The following is a 17,119-nucleotide window of genomic DNA, read 5'->3' as shown; positions in this document are numbered from 1 at the left end:
TTAACATTGTAGCTCTACAAGTCTACACCGTACAAAGAAAACTTGTACCAAAAGTAGAATGTTTGAACAATTGTTTTGAATGATGAACAGGCATACAGACTGTTCGGGGCGGACGGGCACGCGCTCGTCGACCTGCTCCAGCGCTCCTCGGAGCCCCCGCCCGCGGTCGGCCAGAAGGTGCTCTGCCGGCATCCCTTCCAGGAGTCCAAGCGGGCCTACGTTATACCGAGCAAAGTAGAACACCTTTATAAGGTACGCCTTACTGTCACATGACTGTTTCAGTTCGGCCAGAAAGAGTGAACGAGTGATTTGAGTGACTTAACTAGAGGATCCTGAGGATTTGATTCACCACTTCATAATCTTCATACATATAGTTATATTCTTTCCGCCGGCGGTCAAAGTACTTATTTCAAAAGTCCTACAAGCCTACGGCATACAGAGCAAACTAAGTGGAACATCTTTATCTTCACCTCCTGAGACCTAGCAGCACTTATTTTGTTTTTGAATTTGGAACCCTCAGTTATTCAATAAAATTTTAAAATAGATTGCGAAATATGTACGGAGGGTCTCAGGAGGTTAACTAGACTTGCTCCAATGCTTCTCGGAGACACCGTGGCGGTCAACCAAAGGTACGTGCTGGTACACGAAGGGGTACTGATGATACAGAGCAAAGAGATGCTTAGGGTTCCTTAGCCAATATGGAGAAAACAGTTCCCCTTATAATTTTTAATGTATATTAGTCTGCTGATTAGCAAATTCAAGTGCATTTAAATTTTAATATCATTCATGAATATTTTGGTTCAACGCACATTATTGCTTTAGTTAAAACTGTAGGTACTGTGACTTGAACCTAAAGTCATGTGACTTTGTTTACTCTTGTCGTATCTTGTACTGTACATCATTAATTAGTGCCATCTGTCAGGCAATGAACTTATAATTTGCATATTGTAATATACAATTTCCTATATATTTATCTTCTTCTTCATTACCTATTGTAAACATAATGATAAGCAGACTATGTAGTTTTAGTTTGAGTTTTATTTACGGTTATTGCAGTATGAATGTAAATGAACGTCGTAAATAAAAGTTCCTTTTTTAAGTGAGCGATTTCATCAGCATACTGCTTTTGAATATGATACGATCAGGGGGCGATTGCATAATAACTTGTAACTAATAATATTAGCTATATTATTAGTACCTATATTAATAGTATTAGTGGGGACTATAGCCCAAGCCCTCTCGCGCATGGGAGGAGGCCTGTGCTTGTGACATATATAGGCTGAATTATTTATTTATTTGTTATAATAATATTAGCGGAAGTCTTCCTTTAATTAGAAAGAGACTCGCTAATATTATTAGTTACAAGTTGCTATGCAATTGGCCCCTGGAAATAAAAATAATAGTAAATTTTATGAAGCAATTTTGTTACATACACCAATCGTAACCTGTAAGCTCAATAAGGCTTGTTGTGTAGACGCCAATATAAATAATATAAATATAACTACGTAATAGATTCGTGCTCATCACAAAAATAAATGCCCTTACCGGGATTTGAACACATGGAGGGTAATAGGGTTACATCAACGAACTAAAATCCGTCGCTAGGTTATAAACATTCCTACTGTAGGCTTTCACTACCTGATTGTGGATTTAGCTGTTTGTAATATGTGTTAATTGTAATAAGTATATGTATTATGATTCCAGGTGTGCTGGAAAGACGGCAGGATCTGCTACCCGCCGAAGCCGTTGTCCGAGGTACGCCAGCGCGTGCAGTCGTCTCTGCGGACGCTCAGACAGGACATCAAGCGGAATTTGAACCCTACCCCATACAAGGTAAAGCTTGTTTTTATACAATATGGATCGAATGGAAGCGCTGGTGGCCTAGCGGTAAGAGCGTGCGACTTTCAATCCGGAGGTCGCGGGTTCAAACCCCGGCTCGTACCAATGAGTTTTTCGGAACTTATGTACGAAATATCATTTGATATTTACCAGCCGCTTTTCGGTGAAGGAAAACATCGTGAGGAAACCGGACTAATCCTAACAAGGCCATGTTCCCCCTCTGGGTTGGAAGGTCAGATGGCAGTCGCTTTCGTAAAAACTAGTGCCTACGTCAATTCTCAGGATTAGTTGTCAAGCGGACCCCAGGCTCCCATGAACCGTGGCAAAATGCCGGGATAACGCGAGGAAGATGATGATGGATCGACTGGTTAAATCAGAGTTTTCTGAAAAGTATTCGTCATAAACCAGTGGTAGTTCTTAGATAGATTAACTCGACACATGGCACTGTTTAATCGCGTTTTGTGTTGAATATAATGGGTTACTTAATTTTGCTTAAAATATGTACATCCGAGTTTTGAATGATTCACGGTTAGTTTCACTAGAAGTCTAATGTGTACATCATTTGATAGAATAATAAAAACGTAAATATAAATATCGATATTTATATTTACGCAACACACTGACCTCAAATGTATGTAATCATCAGGTGGCGGTGAGCGATGACCTCTACAACTTCATTCACGACTTGTGGCTTCAGAACGCGCCCATCGGGGAACTCTCCTGAAATTACCACTTCTCTTACCCTACCCACTCATAATGATCAATGTTGCATGTTTTCTTTCGTTAAATTTACCCATTGGGTAAGCTAACTTTGCTTGATTTATCGTGCGGCCATTAGAGCACTAGTAAAAAAAAAGAACATTTTATTAATCCCTCAACTCCTACCGTCGCGATATCTGGTTTGCCGAGAAGTTACCTCTCTCTCACCCTCACGTTATCGCATATGAAATTTAGAAGCGCTGCAGATGAAGGGTTGATAATAATTGTAATTAGCATAAGATCACTATTGTATTTATTAATCAAGACTAGTCACATGTTAAATTAGTAAAAATTCAAAATCAAAGAAACCTTGCAATATGTTTAAAACGTACATATAATAACATTAATAACATTCAACCAGTGTATTTATAAGCAATCTACAAAAACACTTTTACAAGATTTGTTATATTTATATGGATGGTATAAGCATAAGGATAGTCATGAAAATATTTGCTAACAGATTTAATATATGCTTTAGATTGTAAGTAGTAATAATACCAGAATAGTTACAAAAATGGATTACAGTACCGAGAAAGGTTTTAAACCCTGTAGTCATTGATAGGATATAAGAGGCCGTAGTCGATTTTGGAGCAAAAATTTTAAGTTGATAGATTTAGTCGTTGAAATTATACACGTTTTGTTACGTAATATCTAAATAACAAGTATTGGTTTCTATTAGCACGTTTTCTCATCTTGCCTTTTAATAATGAGGTCGCGAGCGTACGTCACCGGTAATATATGAAGAGAAGGGGCAGTTTTTAAAAAATCATCAAAAAATTATGGTGGTAAATTATACAAATTGATGTATAAGAATAGTTTCAGCAAATGTTGTAGATTGTTCAAGTATCTAAATTACGTTGAAATTAAGTCGATTTTCAGAGAAATTGTAACTTGTTTTGAAGTAATTTCTGGAGAAAATTGAATTCGTTTAACTTTCATTTCCTCGAACTCTAAGTCATATAACAAAAATGTAATCTGATAAAGGTCAAGTACAGAATATGTGTAATACAAATTTACCATTTTTAGCAGTCCAAACTTTACGAAATTTACAAATAAGAGCGACAAAATCAGTGCTTTACGCGCGTTTATCTAAACGTCCTTCAGAAAAAAAATCATTACTAATTTAGTGTCTGTTTTCAAAAAATTGATCTGATAAAAGGCAAGATAAGAAGACGTGCTAATAGAAACCAGTACTTGTTATTTCAATTTGGTAACAAAAGGTGTACAATTTCATCGACGAAATCTATCAATTTTACCTTTTTGCGACTAAAATCGACACCGGCCTCTACAGTACTCTCACTCTGAGTGTTTATTTTTCGAATTAAGAGGAACACAATGTACAAAACATGTATTTATATTTTATTACACATAGTTATGTAGGCAACTCCATTTTCAAAATAGTGAGTAAATTACTAAAAAACTTATTTTTTTACTCTATGTGTTTTTTGAAATACGTTCACAATTATGTAGGTCACACCCCGCTATGTTTTTTTCGTACGTGCGGCATACGTACGTGTTATTTGCACTTTATGAAGTGCATTAATTGTATTGATTAATCACTAAATACATTTTACATATTTTTCAAGTGCAAGCATATATTATATGATTGCGAAATTTGCTTATTTTATACCTATATTTTTATATGGTTGATGGAATTTAGTAAGCAGGATGCTAAATATAGAACAAAACACTCATACACCATGAACACAAAATGTCACCCTAAACATGAATTCATGTAGGGTATCTAGAACTAGGCTCCATACACGTTACATCTACTTCTAAATGGACAATGGGCACTTCTTAAATTGTTGATTTATACCACATAATACAAAAAATAGTACTTCAAACTCACACCGACTATCAAAACCGATATTTGGCAGCATAAGATGATTAATGATGCTTGTTCCCGATCTACGAAGTACATATTCCTGTGATCGTGGCGTAACACAACAAGAGCTAATATAACTACTCCATTTAACGCCTTATAGATTGATTGATATATCACTGGCCATTCTTTTGTGATAAGCTTATACATACGAGGGGTGGCTGGAAAGTTATCTACCTAAGTATGAAGTAAAAAACTGTCGTGGCTAGTTTTTTTTTATTTTTCTATATAGTCTCCTGTAAGAGAAATGCACTTATTGCATTTTTCATAAAGTGACATTAGACCGTTAAAATAATATTCTTTTGTTTTGCTGTCAAAATGCTCGTTTACTGCAGACTTCATGTCTTCATCGGTCAAAAATCGCCGCCCTCTTAGGTCTTTTTTTAAAAGCCTGGACAAAAAGTAGTCGCAGGGGGCTAAATCTGGGCTATAAGGTGGGTGATCCAGCTGGTCGTAGCCGTTTGCTTTCATAGCTGCCTTCACAACTTGAGCGGTGTGCACGGGGGCGTTGTCGTGCAATATAAGAATTCCTTTGGCAAGTTTGCCTCGTCGTGTCTGTTTTGTTTTTTCTCGGAGCTGATATAATAAGTTTGCATAATATGTACCATTCATCTAGTATTTTTTGGTAGATAATCCCAAAAAATTGTCGCCATCAGTTTGCCTGCTGACGGACGGACCTTAAATTTGCGAGGAGGTTTCTCACCCTTAAATATCCATTGCATGGACTCCTGTTTACTTTCAGGATCCCATTGGCGAATCCAGGTTTCGTCACAAGTCACTATTTTAGAAACAATTTCTTCCTCCATACCTTTGCTCATTTCTAAAAACGCGTTGCAGCACTCGACACGTCGCTCTTTATCAAACGGAGTCAGCATTCTGGGCACCCATCGAGCACTGACCTTGGACATTCCCAAATGTTCGTGAATAATTTGGTGCACCCGTTCTTTACTAATGCCAATATCTCGTGCAATCTCCCACTGCTTAATACGGCGGTCTTCCATAATGAGTTTTTTGACACCGGCCACATTTTCACCAGTAACCGCTGAAACAGGCCTTCCGCAGCGATGATCGTCTTCAAGGCTCTCGCGGCCATTTTTAAATTGTTTCGACCAAAACTTTACGACAAATTCGGAAGGACATGAGTCACCGAACACCGCCAACATGCGTTCTCGGATGTGCGATGGAGTATTACCCTCCCGAGTGAGGAACTTAATAACCGCACGTTGCTCAATTTTTACCATTTTACTTTTTTCTTCCGACATATTCACCAATTAATGCTGCCAATTCAAAGCAAAACGTAATAAACAAATGAATGGCGGCAAATTTAAAAAAGGAATAAACAGACATTTGGAAAACATAGTGGCCAGTGTGACTTTCTAATTGTAATAGACAAAGGAGATTACTTTCCAGCCACCCCTCGTAAAGCTTGTTTTGTATGTCAATTTTTTTATGAAAACGAAAAATTCGTTTCTCTAGGTAATATAAAATAAGTAGGTACCATTTAATTTGACGTAAAAAGTCAAGCAATATTAAAATTATGAATAAACTCTTATTGTGAATTTAGTCAATCAACGTGGGCATATGTTTTTTTTTATGAACAACTAAATTAATTTAATTATCTGCTGTATCATATTAAACATATTAATAACGGGTCACTCACCTATTTTAAGTCGAAAACGCGACTCACGTGTGGTGTGTGTCTCACGGAAGTTTTGTTATTAAAATATCTGCTGTATCCTACACTAAAAACTAAAGTTAGATAATTTAATTAAATACAAATTGTCAGGCCCCAAATAATAATGATTGTTATGAATATATTAAGATAAAATTAATTACTTTTACAGCGTAGGTACTTAAGGTAAGAATCCCAGGAAGTTTTAGAAACCATAAACATCGATTAATATTTATTGCTTGTTTATTGTGATGAATTAAATTAAGCGGTATGTACCTATAGTGATGTATAAGTAGTGGTGACACCACATGCTACAATTCAAAATTATGAATATCTAGTTTCTTATGAAGTCACTTAAATTATAAAGAAATGGAGTAAATGAGTACAATAGGTAATCTGTATTTACAATGCATGAACATTATAATTCTGTCAGATACTTACATAGAGAAATAAGTAAAGAAAGAGTGGTAGCTCCATACATCAGTTTTCGCGCTTTATTTCGTAGTCGACATCTAGCGTCAAGTAGCGGAACTCTCAGTACTGGTACTCGACAATAGATGTCGCGGCAAATAAAAAGTCCAATGCTTAACGATTTTCAGCTAATATTGTAACCAGAGTAACCGCAACCGGAACTCTATTTTCAACTCCTTCTGCTTTTAATATTAGTTATAAATTGTTGAGCAATACACTTTTCCTCAGTCGCGACACATTCGACATCTAGTGTCGAGTAGCAGTACTGAGAGTTCCGCTATTTGACGCTAGATGTAGACTACGAAATAAAGCGCGTTTTGGTAAAAGAACTGATGTATTGAGTTACCACTCTTTCTTTATTTATATTTCTCTATGGTCAGATAAGTGAATAATAAGGACAGGTACAGTACCGGCCAATAATATATCACCTCCATGTTTTTACGGTATAACTTTATTTATTTATTTGTGGGTGACTTCCACCTCACTGCTTTAGGTAGTCTAGTACTATTCCTTTGTACGGGCGATGAGAAAAATGGGTCTCATCTCATGTAATGGTTTTTTCATAGAGGTTGTTTTTTAATGTATTGTTAACTTCATTTTTTACTAGAGGTTTTTTTTTAGTAATATGCTGAGTATCCTATTGTAAATCACAGTATTTCATTGCAATATTCATCATTTATTTGTATAAAATGACAAGTAACTCTACAAACTAACCTATATTGTTTACTCTATACCTACAAGCTCATACAAAAACACTCAAAGGTGATATATTATTGGCCGGTACTGTAGTCTCAATTTACTGTTGCGATCTTCGTTACTGATGATGACAGCACACGTTTTGGTTTCTGCTTTTATTACAAAGCTGTCTTCAAACACTATTACAAAGACGCCGCTCTCATAATATTTATATACTCGAGACTTTCTATATTCAAGCAAGACGAAGAAGAAGCAGTTTCGAGATTAGATGGCGTTACACACGATAAAAAACCATACAAAATCTATGTCACTAAGGTTTCTGTGAGTTGCTATTTATCTACATAGAGATCACATCTGAGGAACACAAGTTATACACTAGAAAACTCCCTGACACAGAAATTGAAATATTTACAACGGGACACTAACGTAATTTTGATCAATTACAAAAATAATCGAAGTTATTATGAAATATATGGCCACAACTTTGTATATGTACAGATTACAGTCTTTATTAAATACTTGGCTCTTCTTATTTTTTATATACCATGGCAATAAAAGAATGTATTGACCTATATCAAGAACATAATTTCTGTGCCTTCAAACAAAGCATTATAATGTAAGTGATCAATGCACACAGTTTTATGAATTATTGTAAGCTATATATGTTGTAATAGAGATATCTATTTAGTTTTGTTAAATACAGAATAGCATGAATTTTATTATGTTTGTGTTTTAATTATGTACCTTCTTTAATCAACTTCTAGCGCAACACCGTAAATTAATGAAGAAAAAAATAATTTAACATAATTTAAGCATGTACCGTTTTAAAATGAGAGGGTATGGGAGCGGTTTTTTGGCGGCCGGTTCGTATGACTTAAAACCCTCTACCTACCTTCCATATTCTAGAGCCCTCTGCGAACTCGACTCCACACTCGCGTTAACATTCCTGACAACATACCAGAAACAACCTACGTAATTTGGTCGGGTTATTTGCTGCCCCTCCCCAAGGGCCTGACACTCTTTGATAGGCAAAGATAGTCTTATTGCGATTCCTATAAGAGGAAAGAGAAATAGTGCCATGCTAGGATCATCATAGGTAGGAGGCGATGGCGAAATACCGAAATTTATAAGAGTGAAAGAGAAAAAATCCTATGCTGTGCAAAAATATATCCATATAAATGGATATATTTTTCTCTTACCACCGGTCGCTCGGTGGCGCGTCTATAACTATTTGTATATATAATCTATGCCCCTCCCCCATTTCATCTCTATATTGGTCAAGCAAATCTTGTCAGTAGAAAAAGGCGGCAAATTTAAAAAATGTAGGGGCGAAGGGTTATCGTCCCATAGAAAATTTGAATTTCGCGCCTTTTTCTACTTACAAGATTTGCTTGACACTATTCATTATTATACCTCTATGGTTCATGTCAAAGAGTCTCCTATATATTACAATACTCTTTGGTCTCAGAGCCTACCTAGCGCCACCGGAGAGATTAGGAACTATTATTTACAGCTGAAAGCTGGTCACCTGGTCACTTTTGAAACAATTCTGCCATAAGAGATTGACATCCTTTCTATACCATCCATAGTGACATTGATGCGTCAAGGCGGTTTGCTTACAGAGGACCTACCGGGAAAGGCGAATCCGAAAATTCGCTATATGTCTCTTTATCGCTCGAATATGCAAGAGTGACAGAGATGTTAGATAAAGAAATTTTCTTGTTTCACGATAGACCCTCAAATTGTGGTAGTGGCGCCCTGGCGCCCCCTACGCAGTTTCGCGCAACATTCCCTAAAATTTGGGTGGGATTCAAAAGCGATGTGTTGATTGGAGTAATTGGAGTAATCACTGTAGCAGGGAAGCCGGCGATGCTAAATGTCTCGAGCGTCGTAGTAGAGACCTATTTGAATCGAAAGATTAGATCATAAGAAGAAAAAAAGGTTATATAAAGTTTTTTTTTCCAGTTGGAGGGAGGATTTCGGAGGGTTGGTGGAGGGTTAAAAAAATCGTTAAGTAGATTGTGGATTTGGTCGCTTTGGTCCAAGTTAAGTTAATGTTTTAATTTTTCTATAACTTAATATGACACTATATTTGTACGTATTTCCTTAATCTGACGACCACAGGTTCGACGCCCGATTTTCTCATTATAACCGTCATATTAAGGAAATGCGTACAAATAATTGTCAGATTTAGTAATAGCACAATTATATATAGCATTAATTTGGACTAAAATGACCAAATCCACAATCTGCTTAACGATTTGTTGAATTTGAACCCCACCAACCAACGGCTCAACATAGACGGCTAAAAGATACATATACTATTATACTCTTTGGCTAAAAGCGGTAAAGGTAGACTCCACGGGGTAGCAAGATATCACTTATAAAATGCTCATAACTTAAATTTTATTTTATTTTATACTTTATTGCAACCATGGTATTCATCAATATACAATTGTTATAAATAAAGTTACAGTAACTCATGGACCCTGATCAGGACATAGCAAATTACATATTTTAGCAACTGTATTTTACAATATTAACTAAATCTTAAATATAAATCTACAAGTAAAGTTGTTAATTTAAATTGTTGAGGCTACATTTCAAATATCATCGTTCATAAACTCTGATACTGCATAATAACATTTCTCCAGTAAGAATGATTTTAAAGAGTTTATAAAAAGATTTGGTTTCTCAATTGTTTTTAAAGAGATGGGTATTTTATTATAAATTTTGATTACGCTGTAATAGGGACCTTTCTGATAGATGTCGAGGACAGATTCCGGAAGAATTAGATTGTATTTACGTCGTTCGCTCTTATTATATTTGAATAAATGTGGTTTTTTTTTACAAACGTTACTACCTCTAAAATGTACAAACAGGGAAGTGTTAAAACTTTTAGCTTAATGAAGTGAGGCCTACAACTTTCAGATTGGGGTATGTTGGCTATTATGCGGATGCACTTTTTTTGCAGTATAAAGAGGTCACTTTCATTTGTGCTATTGCCCCACAGCATGACACCGTATCGCAACCATGCTTGTCCATATGCGTGATAAGCAGATAATGTACATTCTACATCCTGGGTTTTGGATTTTAAGATTCTCAGACCATAGATAAATGATGACAATTTGGATTTGATTTTGGCTATGTGTTTTTTCCAGTTTAGATTTGTGTCAATTGTGATTCCTAATAATGTTAAGTCTGTTTGTTCTTCAATATTTAGTTCTTGTTTGAGTAAAGTTAGGTCTATTGGTTGTTTTTGGTAGGGTCTAAACTGAATTAGTTTTGTTTTGTTTTTATTAACTTGAAGATTGTGAAACAGTAGCCATTCTGAGATTTGGTTAAAAGTTTTTTTTTATTATAGAATTGTTGTCATTATTCTTTGGACAGTAGAATATTATAGATATATCATCTGCAAACAAGATACATTTACGGTTTGTAATTTTGGGAAGATTGTTGATATATATTAAGAATAGAATGCAACCAAGGACGCTGCCTTGTGGAATTGAATTGTTGACAGTTATCAGTTCGGATTTGTATGTTTGTAATTGTCCTGTATGGTGATTATGATAATCAATCTCTACTAAGGTAGTGGACCCGGTAATGGGCGTGGAACCGGTAATGGGTCATAAAACTACAAATCTTGTAAAATAAGTATCTTAAACTAGTTCATAAACACTGGTAATATTTGACCATAAACAAGAGTCATAGAGCTGCTTAATTTTGACTTTTTATGAAATTCGGTTATTATTTAAGAAATTGGCGCCAACCCAAAAGTTGTCGTGTCACTGAAAAACATAAACAGTAAGAATTCTTAACAACTTTGCTAAGAGAGGTGAGTTCATATATTTAATTTTAGTTAATTATTAGTTGGTGTAAACTAGAATGTGTTTTGTTAATTGCATTCACCATGAGATAAGGTATACAACACACTATTTTCTGACTCCAGAGATGTAAAAAAATAGTAGTATTTTGCCCAATCCCATTATAGGAGCTGTAAAACTACATGCCTCCTATGATGGGACAATTTACATAAAGATACTTCCCATGCCGTCATTTCATGTTTAAACAATAAAGTGTAGTATTGAAATTTGTCAGGAGGTATGCTCGGACTTCAGATAAAATTAATATCGTTTTTACAAACTTTTATTAACTTGCACTCTTAGTTATAGACCGCGAGCCAGACGCAAATTTCGTCAGTCATCGCCTCCCGGGCGAAAACTCGTATAGTAGGAGTGCTAGTTTCGAAAATGATGACCATTTTGGAATCCAAGATGGCGGACATGCACTATGTCATAAATGTTGTCATGGATGTCGTTTTATAGGTTTAAGGGAGTGCTAGTTTCGAAAATGATGACTATTTTGGAATCCAAAATGGCGGACATGCACTATGTCATAAAAGTCGTTATGGATATCGTTTTATGGGTTTTAGCGAGTGCTAGTTTCGAAAATGATGACCATTTTGGAATCCAAGATGGCGGACATGCACTATGTCATAAAAGTCGTCATGGATATCTTTTTATGGGTTTTAGCGAGTGCTAGATTCGAAAATGTTGACCATTTTGGAATCCAAGATGGCGGACATGCACTATGTCATAAAATTCGTCATGGATGTCGTTTTATAGGTTTAATGGAGTGCAGATTTCGAAAATGATGACCATTTTGGAATCCAAGATGGCGGACATGCACTATGTCATAAAATTCGTCATGGATGTCGTTTTATAGGTTTAAGGGAGTGCAGATTTCGAAAATGATGACCATTTTGGAATCCAAGATGGCGGACATGCACTATGTCATAAAAGTCGTCATGGATGTCATTTTATGGGTTTTAGGGAGTGCTAGTTTCGAAAATGATGACCATTTTGGAATCCAAGATGGTGGACATGCACTATGCCATAAAAGTCGTCATGGATGTCGTTTTATGGGTTTTAGGGAGTACTAGTTTCGAAAATTATGACCATTTTGGAATCCAAGATGGTGAACATGCACTATGTCATAAAAGTCGTCATGGATGTCATTTTATGGGTTTTAGGGGGTTCTAGTTTCGAAAATGATGACCATTTTGGAATCCAAGATGGCGGACATGCACTATGTCATAAAAGTCGTCATGGATGTCGTTATATGGGTTCCAGGGAGTGCAACAAGCGGCCAGTACTGTAAAGGGGATACGCCTATTGGGGAAGATGTGGTAGATATTTAAACATAGAGGATTGATCTTCAATGTATTATTTTTTTCTCACAGGTTAGCTAATTGACAAATCATCTATACAGAATGACTGCCTCTTCAGGAATGGCGATCACGCACCCCCGTTCCATTTGACAGGGCGATACGATTCTAAATTCAAAACGTGGCTGTCACCAGTTATTGATGAAAAAGGCTGTAAAGGTTACAAAACCTTTACAGTACCTATCAAAAGAAGCTATGTGTATGTAAAAAACGGATTAAGCAATATCAGACCAATTTGTCGCGGGGCCCTCTATGACATTTGGTCGAGCACCGTTCACCCATCTCGCACCGTTAAGAAGTTGTTAAACAAAATAAGTGGTAATTTTTTCCATCTTGGATTTTTTCCAAAAAAAATTTTATAGCAATCCATGGGACCCCGAGTTTCCGTGACCAAAATTTAGCGCGCTAGGACAAACTTGAAAATTGGGCGCCATTTAGAATCAGCCATTTTGAAATAAAAATGGCGGCGTCAGAAACTGCCAGGGTCCCTCTATGACATTTGGTCGAGCAAGCCCCACCTAATTTTGACCGTATGGCTGGGCCGTCGTAAATTTGCCATCTTGGATTCCAAAATGGTCATTGTAATGTTCTGTATTTACCACAGTAAATCATACGATGTAATATATTTCCAACGGCTCGTCAACCCAAACATCACGTGATACGACTGCTCTGCTCGCGGTCTATCATCGACTAACACCTAACTGTCAGTGACGTCACTATGACGTAAGCGCACGTGACGCCAATACACTAGTCATCATTTTCGAAATCGACACTCCCCAAAACCCATAAAACGACATCCATGACGACTTTTATGACATAGTGCATGTCCACCATCTTGGATTCCAAAATGGTCATCATTTTCGAAACTAGCACTCCCTTAAACCTATAAAATGACATCCATGACGACTTTTATGACATAGTGCATGTCCACCATCTTGGATTCCAGAATGGTCATCATTTTCGAAATCTGCACTCCCTTAAACCTATAAAACGACATCCATAACAACTTTTATGACATAGTGCATGTCCGCCATCTTGGATTCCAAAATGGTCATCATTTTCGAAATCTGCACTCCCTTAAACCTATAAAACGACATCCATGACGACTTTTATGACATAGTGCGTGTCCGCCATCTTGGATTCCAAAACGGTCATCATTTTCGAAACTAGCACTCCCTTAAACCTATAAAATGACATCCATGACGACTTCTATGACATAGTGCATGTCCGCCATCTTGGATTCCAAAATGGTCATCATTTTTGAAATCTGCACTCCCTTAAACCTATAAAACGACATCCATGACGACTTTTATGACATAGTGCATGTCCGCCATCTTGGATTCCAAATTGGTCATCATTTTCGATATCTGCACTCCCTTAAACCTATAAAACGACATCCATGACGACTTTTATGACATAGTGCATGTCCGCCATCTTGGATTCCAGAATGGTCATCATTTTCGAAATCTGCACTCCCTTAAACCTATAAAACGACATCCATAACAACTTTTATGACATAGTGCATGTCCGCCATCTTGGATTCCAAAATGGTCATCATTTTCGAAATCTGCACTCCCTTAAACCTATAAAACGACATCCATGACGACTTTTATGACATAGTGCATGTCCGCCATCTTGAATTCCAAAATGGTCATCATTTTCGAAATCTGCACTCCCTTACACCTATAAAACGACATCCATGGCGACTTTTATGACATAGTGCATGTCCGCCATCTTGGATTCCAAAATGGTCATCATTTTTTAAATCTGCACTCCCTTAAACCTATAAAACGACATCCATGACGATTTTTATGACATAGTGCATGTCCACCATCTTGGATTCCAAAATGGTCATCATTTTCGAAATCTGCACTCCCTTAAACCTATAAAACGACATCCATGACGACTTTTATGACATAGTGCATGTCCACCATCTTGGATTCCAAAATGGTCATCATTTTTGAAATCTGCACTCCCTTAAACCTATAAAACGACATCCATGACGACTTTTATGACATAGTGCATGTCCGCCATCTTGAATTCCAAGATGGTCATCATTTTCGAAATCCTGTCCCTAAAACCTATAAAACAACCATGATCATAATTATTCCTAAAATTAATCGAGACAAAATTATTCGATGTACATACGAGTGGATACGAGTTTTCGCCCGGGAGGCGATTGGTCATGGAAATCTGTTCCCGGCTCCTGGTCTATTAGTGTGGGTCAAATTTTGGAAGCTGAATTTGCCAAATCTTATTTCCTATTCCAATATTTTATACTCATAGGGATGCCCATTATAGGGGCCCCATTACTGGATCCACGCCCATTACCGGGGTACCATTACTGGAGCTTTGCCGACCATGACTGGAGAAAAAACACATAGTTTTAATTTGTTAATTATGTGGAAACTAATTGCTGAATTTTTGATACAACACGCCTGAAACATAAAAGATGGATGGGACATTTAACTTCTAACACGCAAGGCGGTAACATTTTACATGTATCAGGGAAATATCACAAATACTCCAAATTTCCTCTTACAAGTCCCATGACTGGTGCCGTTACTATAGTTGCTGTCTGTTGTGAAGGTAAGACTTAAGCCAGATATGTGTATTGCCTCGAATGCCTATCTCATGCAGTTTATGTAGAAGAATGGAATGACTTACTGAATCATAAGCCTTAGACATATCCAGTAGTAGGCCTACAGCATGGTTTTTGTTTTTTAGGAATTCAGCTGTATCCTGAATAATATTATATACTGCTAAGGTAGTCGACCGTTTCTGTCGGAAGCCGAATTGATTTTCGCTAAGAAGGTGGTATTTTTCAAGAAAGTAATAGATCCGGTTTGTCATGCATTTCTCGAATATTTTCGACACAGTAGGTAGAAGAGCAAATCTGACGCGCTCGAGTACCTAACCAGAAACTAGAGCCTAACTACAAAATTTTTAACAAAACAACTAACTCTCTTTTAAAAACATTTTCACAAAAAAGACAAATCACAGGTTCTATTCCTCAGGGCAGTGTTTTAGGCTGCATCCTATTCTTAATCTACATTAACGATCTGGCAAAAATAATAAATACCGAATATACAAAATGTTTCCTATATGCCGATGATATATCTATAGTATTCTCTTGTTCAAACAGTAACAATCTAACTCATAAGTTAAATAATATTTTTGATACCGTAATTCAATGGCTCAGCGATCATAATCTACAACTAAACCTAAAAAAGACAAATTTAATTCAATTTCGACCCCATCAACGAACCCCATTAAATTTTGATTTCACTTACCTAGATACCCAAATTCAACCAATAAAGCACTGCAATCTCCTCGGCATAGTCATTGACGAGAATATCAATTGGAAAATGCATATAGATAAAATTAGCTTGAAAATATCATGCTTTGCTTATGCCCTCAGAAATATTAAAAAAACCACAGGGTTAAAAACGGCTCTTAGTGCTTATCATGCATTTACCCAGACATGGCTCCAATACGGGATCAATTTGTGGGGTAATAGCACAAATAGTGCAGATTTATTCATATTACAAAAAAGGTGTATTAGAATATTAAGTAATATAAAAAACCAAGAAAGCTGCCGACCGTACTTTAAAAAATTTAATATTTTAACTCTACCATCCCTCTATATATTAGAAACATGTAAATTTGTAAGAAAACATCCTGACCTATATTTAAAAGCTAAAGATCGTCATAATATTTGTACCTTAAATTTAAGACACCAAAATAAAATAGCCCTTCCCGCCAGTAACTTACAAATAAGTAATAAGAGCCCCTATAATATGTCAATAAGAATTTTCAATAGTCTCCCAAAGGAAATAGCGGGAGAGCAAAAATATGATAAATTTGTTAACTGCTTGAAAAATTATTTAACGAGTAATTGTTTTTATTCTATACAAGAATATTTTGATTGTAATAAATACCATAAATAGACATATAAGTAATACATAGCTTAGATAGGTATAACTTTTGTGTAATGTTATCTCTGTGTTTAATTTACATATGTATTAGTTTAGAGTAGATAGATAAAATTGCAATACCCTTACAGGGTGTCATGTTGTGATACATTATCGATTAAGAACATCTGTAATTTTACCAATGTGAAAGCAATAAATATATTATTATTATTATATCCCCTCTTGGGCTCCCCAACCACTGTAATCAGTTCCGTTTTTCCTTTTTTTTGTGCTTACAGATCCCTATATTTTATGAGTAATATTTATGACAATTTACATCTCAACCAATGTGAAATTATATTATGCCCGAGAAATATTTACTGGAAAAAAAAAGTTTTTTTAGCACTAATATAAATGACTTTTAAAAGATGCTTCATGGGTAGTATCAACTAGCGTCTGCGCTGCGAAACGTAACGAAACGGAACGCTGAACGGCAAACGGTATCTGACAACTAACCTGACTAACCTCAAGACTGATTTTTTATCGTTTATATATACGCGAACGCGAATCTAGTGGTTAAAGTGGTTTCCACCTCGTATGAGCCGATAACAGAGACCGGTGACGCGTAAGTGTTTTCTAAATCATATTTTTTACAT

At 36.2% G+C, this 17,119-nt stretch overlaps 2 protein-coding genes and 1 long non-coding RNA gene across 4 annotated transcripts in view; all 3 read left to right on the top strand.

Annotated features, from left to right (window-relative positions):
• The window catches only part of LOC134755733 (nicotinate phosphoribosyltransferase), a 29,153-nt gene extending 24,094 nt beyond the window's left edge, over positions 1-5,059 (top strand). The window contains exons 9-11 of one of the 2 annotated variants that reach the window (XM_063692280.1): positions 91-252; positions 1,705-1,833; positions 2,486-5,059. In XM_063692280.1, coding sequence (XP_063548350.1) covers positions 91-252; positions 1,705-1,833; positions 2,486-2,563 — 369 coding nt within the window. In that variant the 3' untranslated portion in view covers positions 2,564-5,059. The remainder of the gene's footprint in view (positions 1-90; positions 253-1,704; positions 1,834-2,485) is intronic. The other variant, XM_063692279.1, reaches the window with a different exon arrangement.
• LOC134755813 (uncharacterized) overlaps positions 1-17,119 on the top strand; it is a 359,324-nt gene that overhangs the window by 137,456 nt on the left and 204,749 nt on the right. The window lies entirely within an intron of this gene.
• The window catches only part of LOC134755761 (adenylyl cyclase-associated protein 1), a 62,061-nt gene continuing 61,892 nt past the window's right edge, over positions 16,951-17,119 (top strand). Inside the window, exon 1 of the mRNA XM_063692341.1 lies at positions 16,951-17,088. The gene's annotated coding sequence lies outside the window, so the exon portion shown is untranslated. The remainder of the gene's footprint in view (positions 17,089-17,119) is intronic.

The sequence above is a fragment of the Cydia strobilella genome, chromosome 3 (assembly GCF_947568885.1).
Source record: "Cydia strobilella chromosome 3, ilCydStro3.1, whole genome shotgun sequence".
Classification (NCBI taxonomy): domain Eukaryota; kingdom Metazoa; phylum Arthropoda; class Insecta; order Lepidoptera; family Tortricidae; genus Cydia; species Cydia strobilella.
This window is presented reverse-complemented; position numbering and strand designations above follow the sequence as displayed.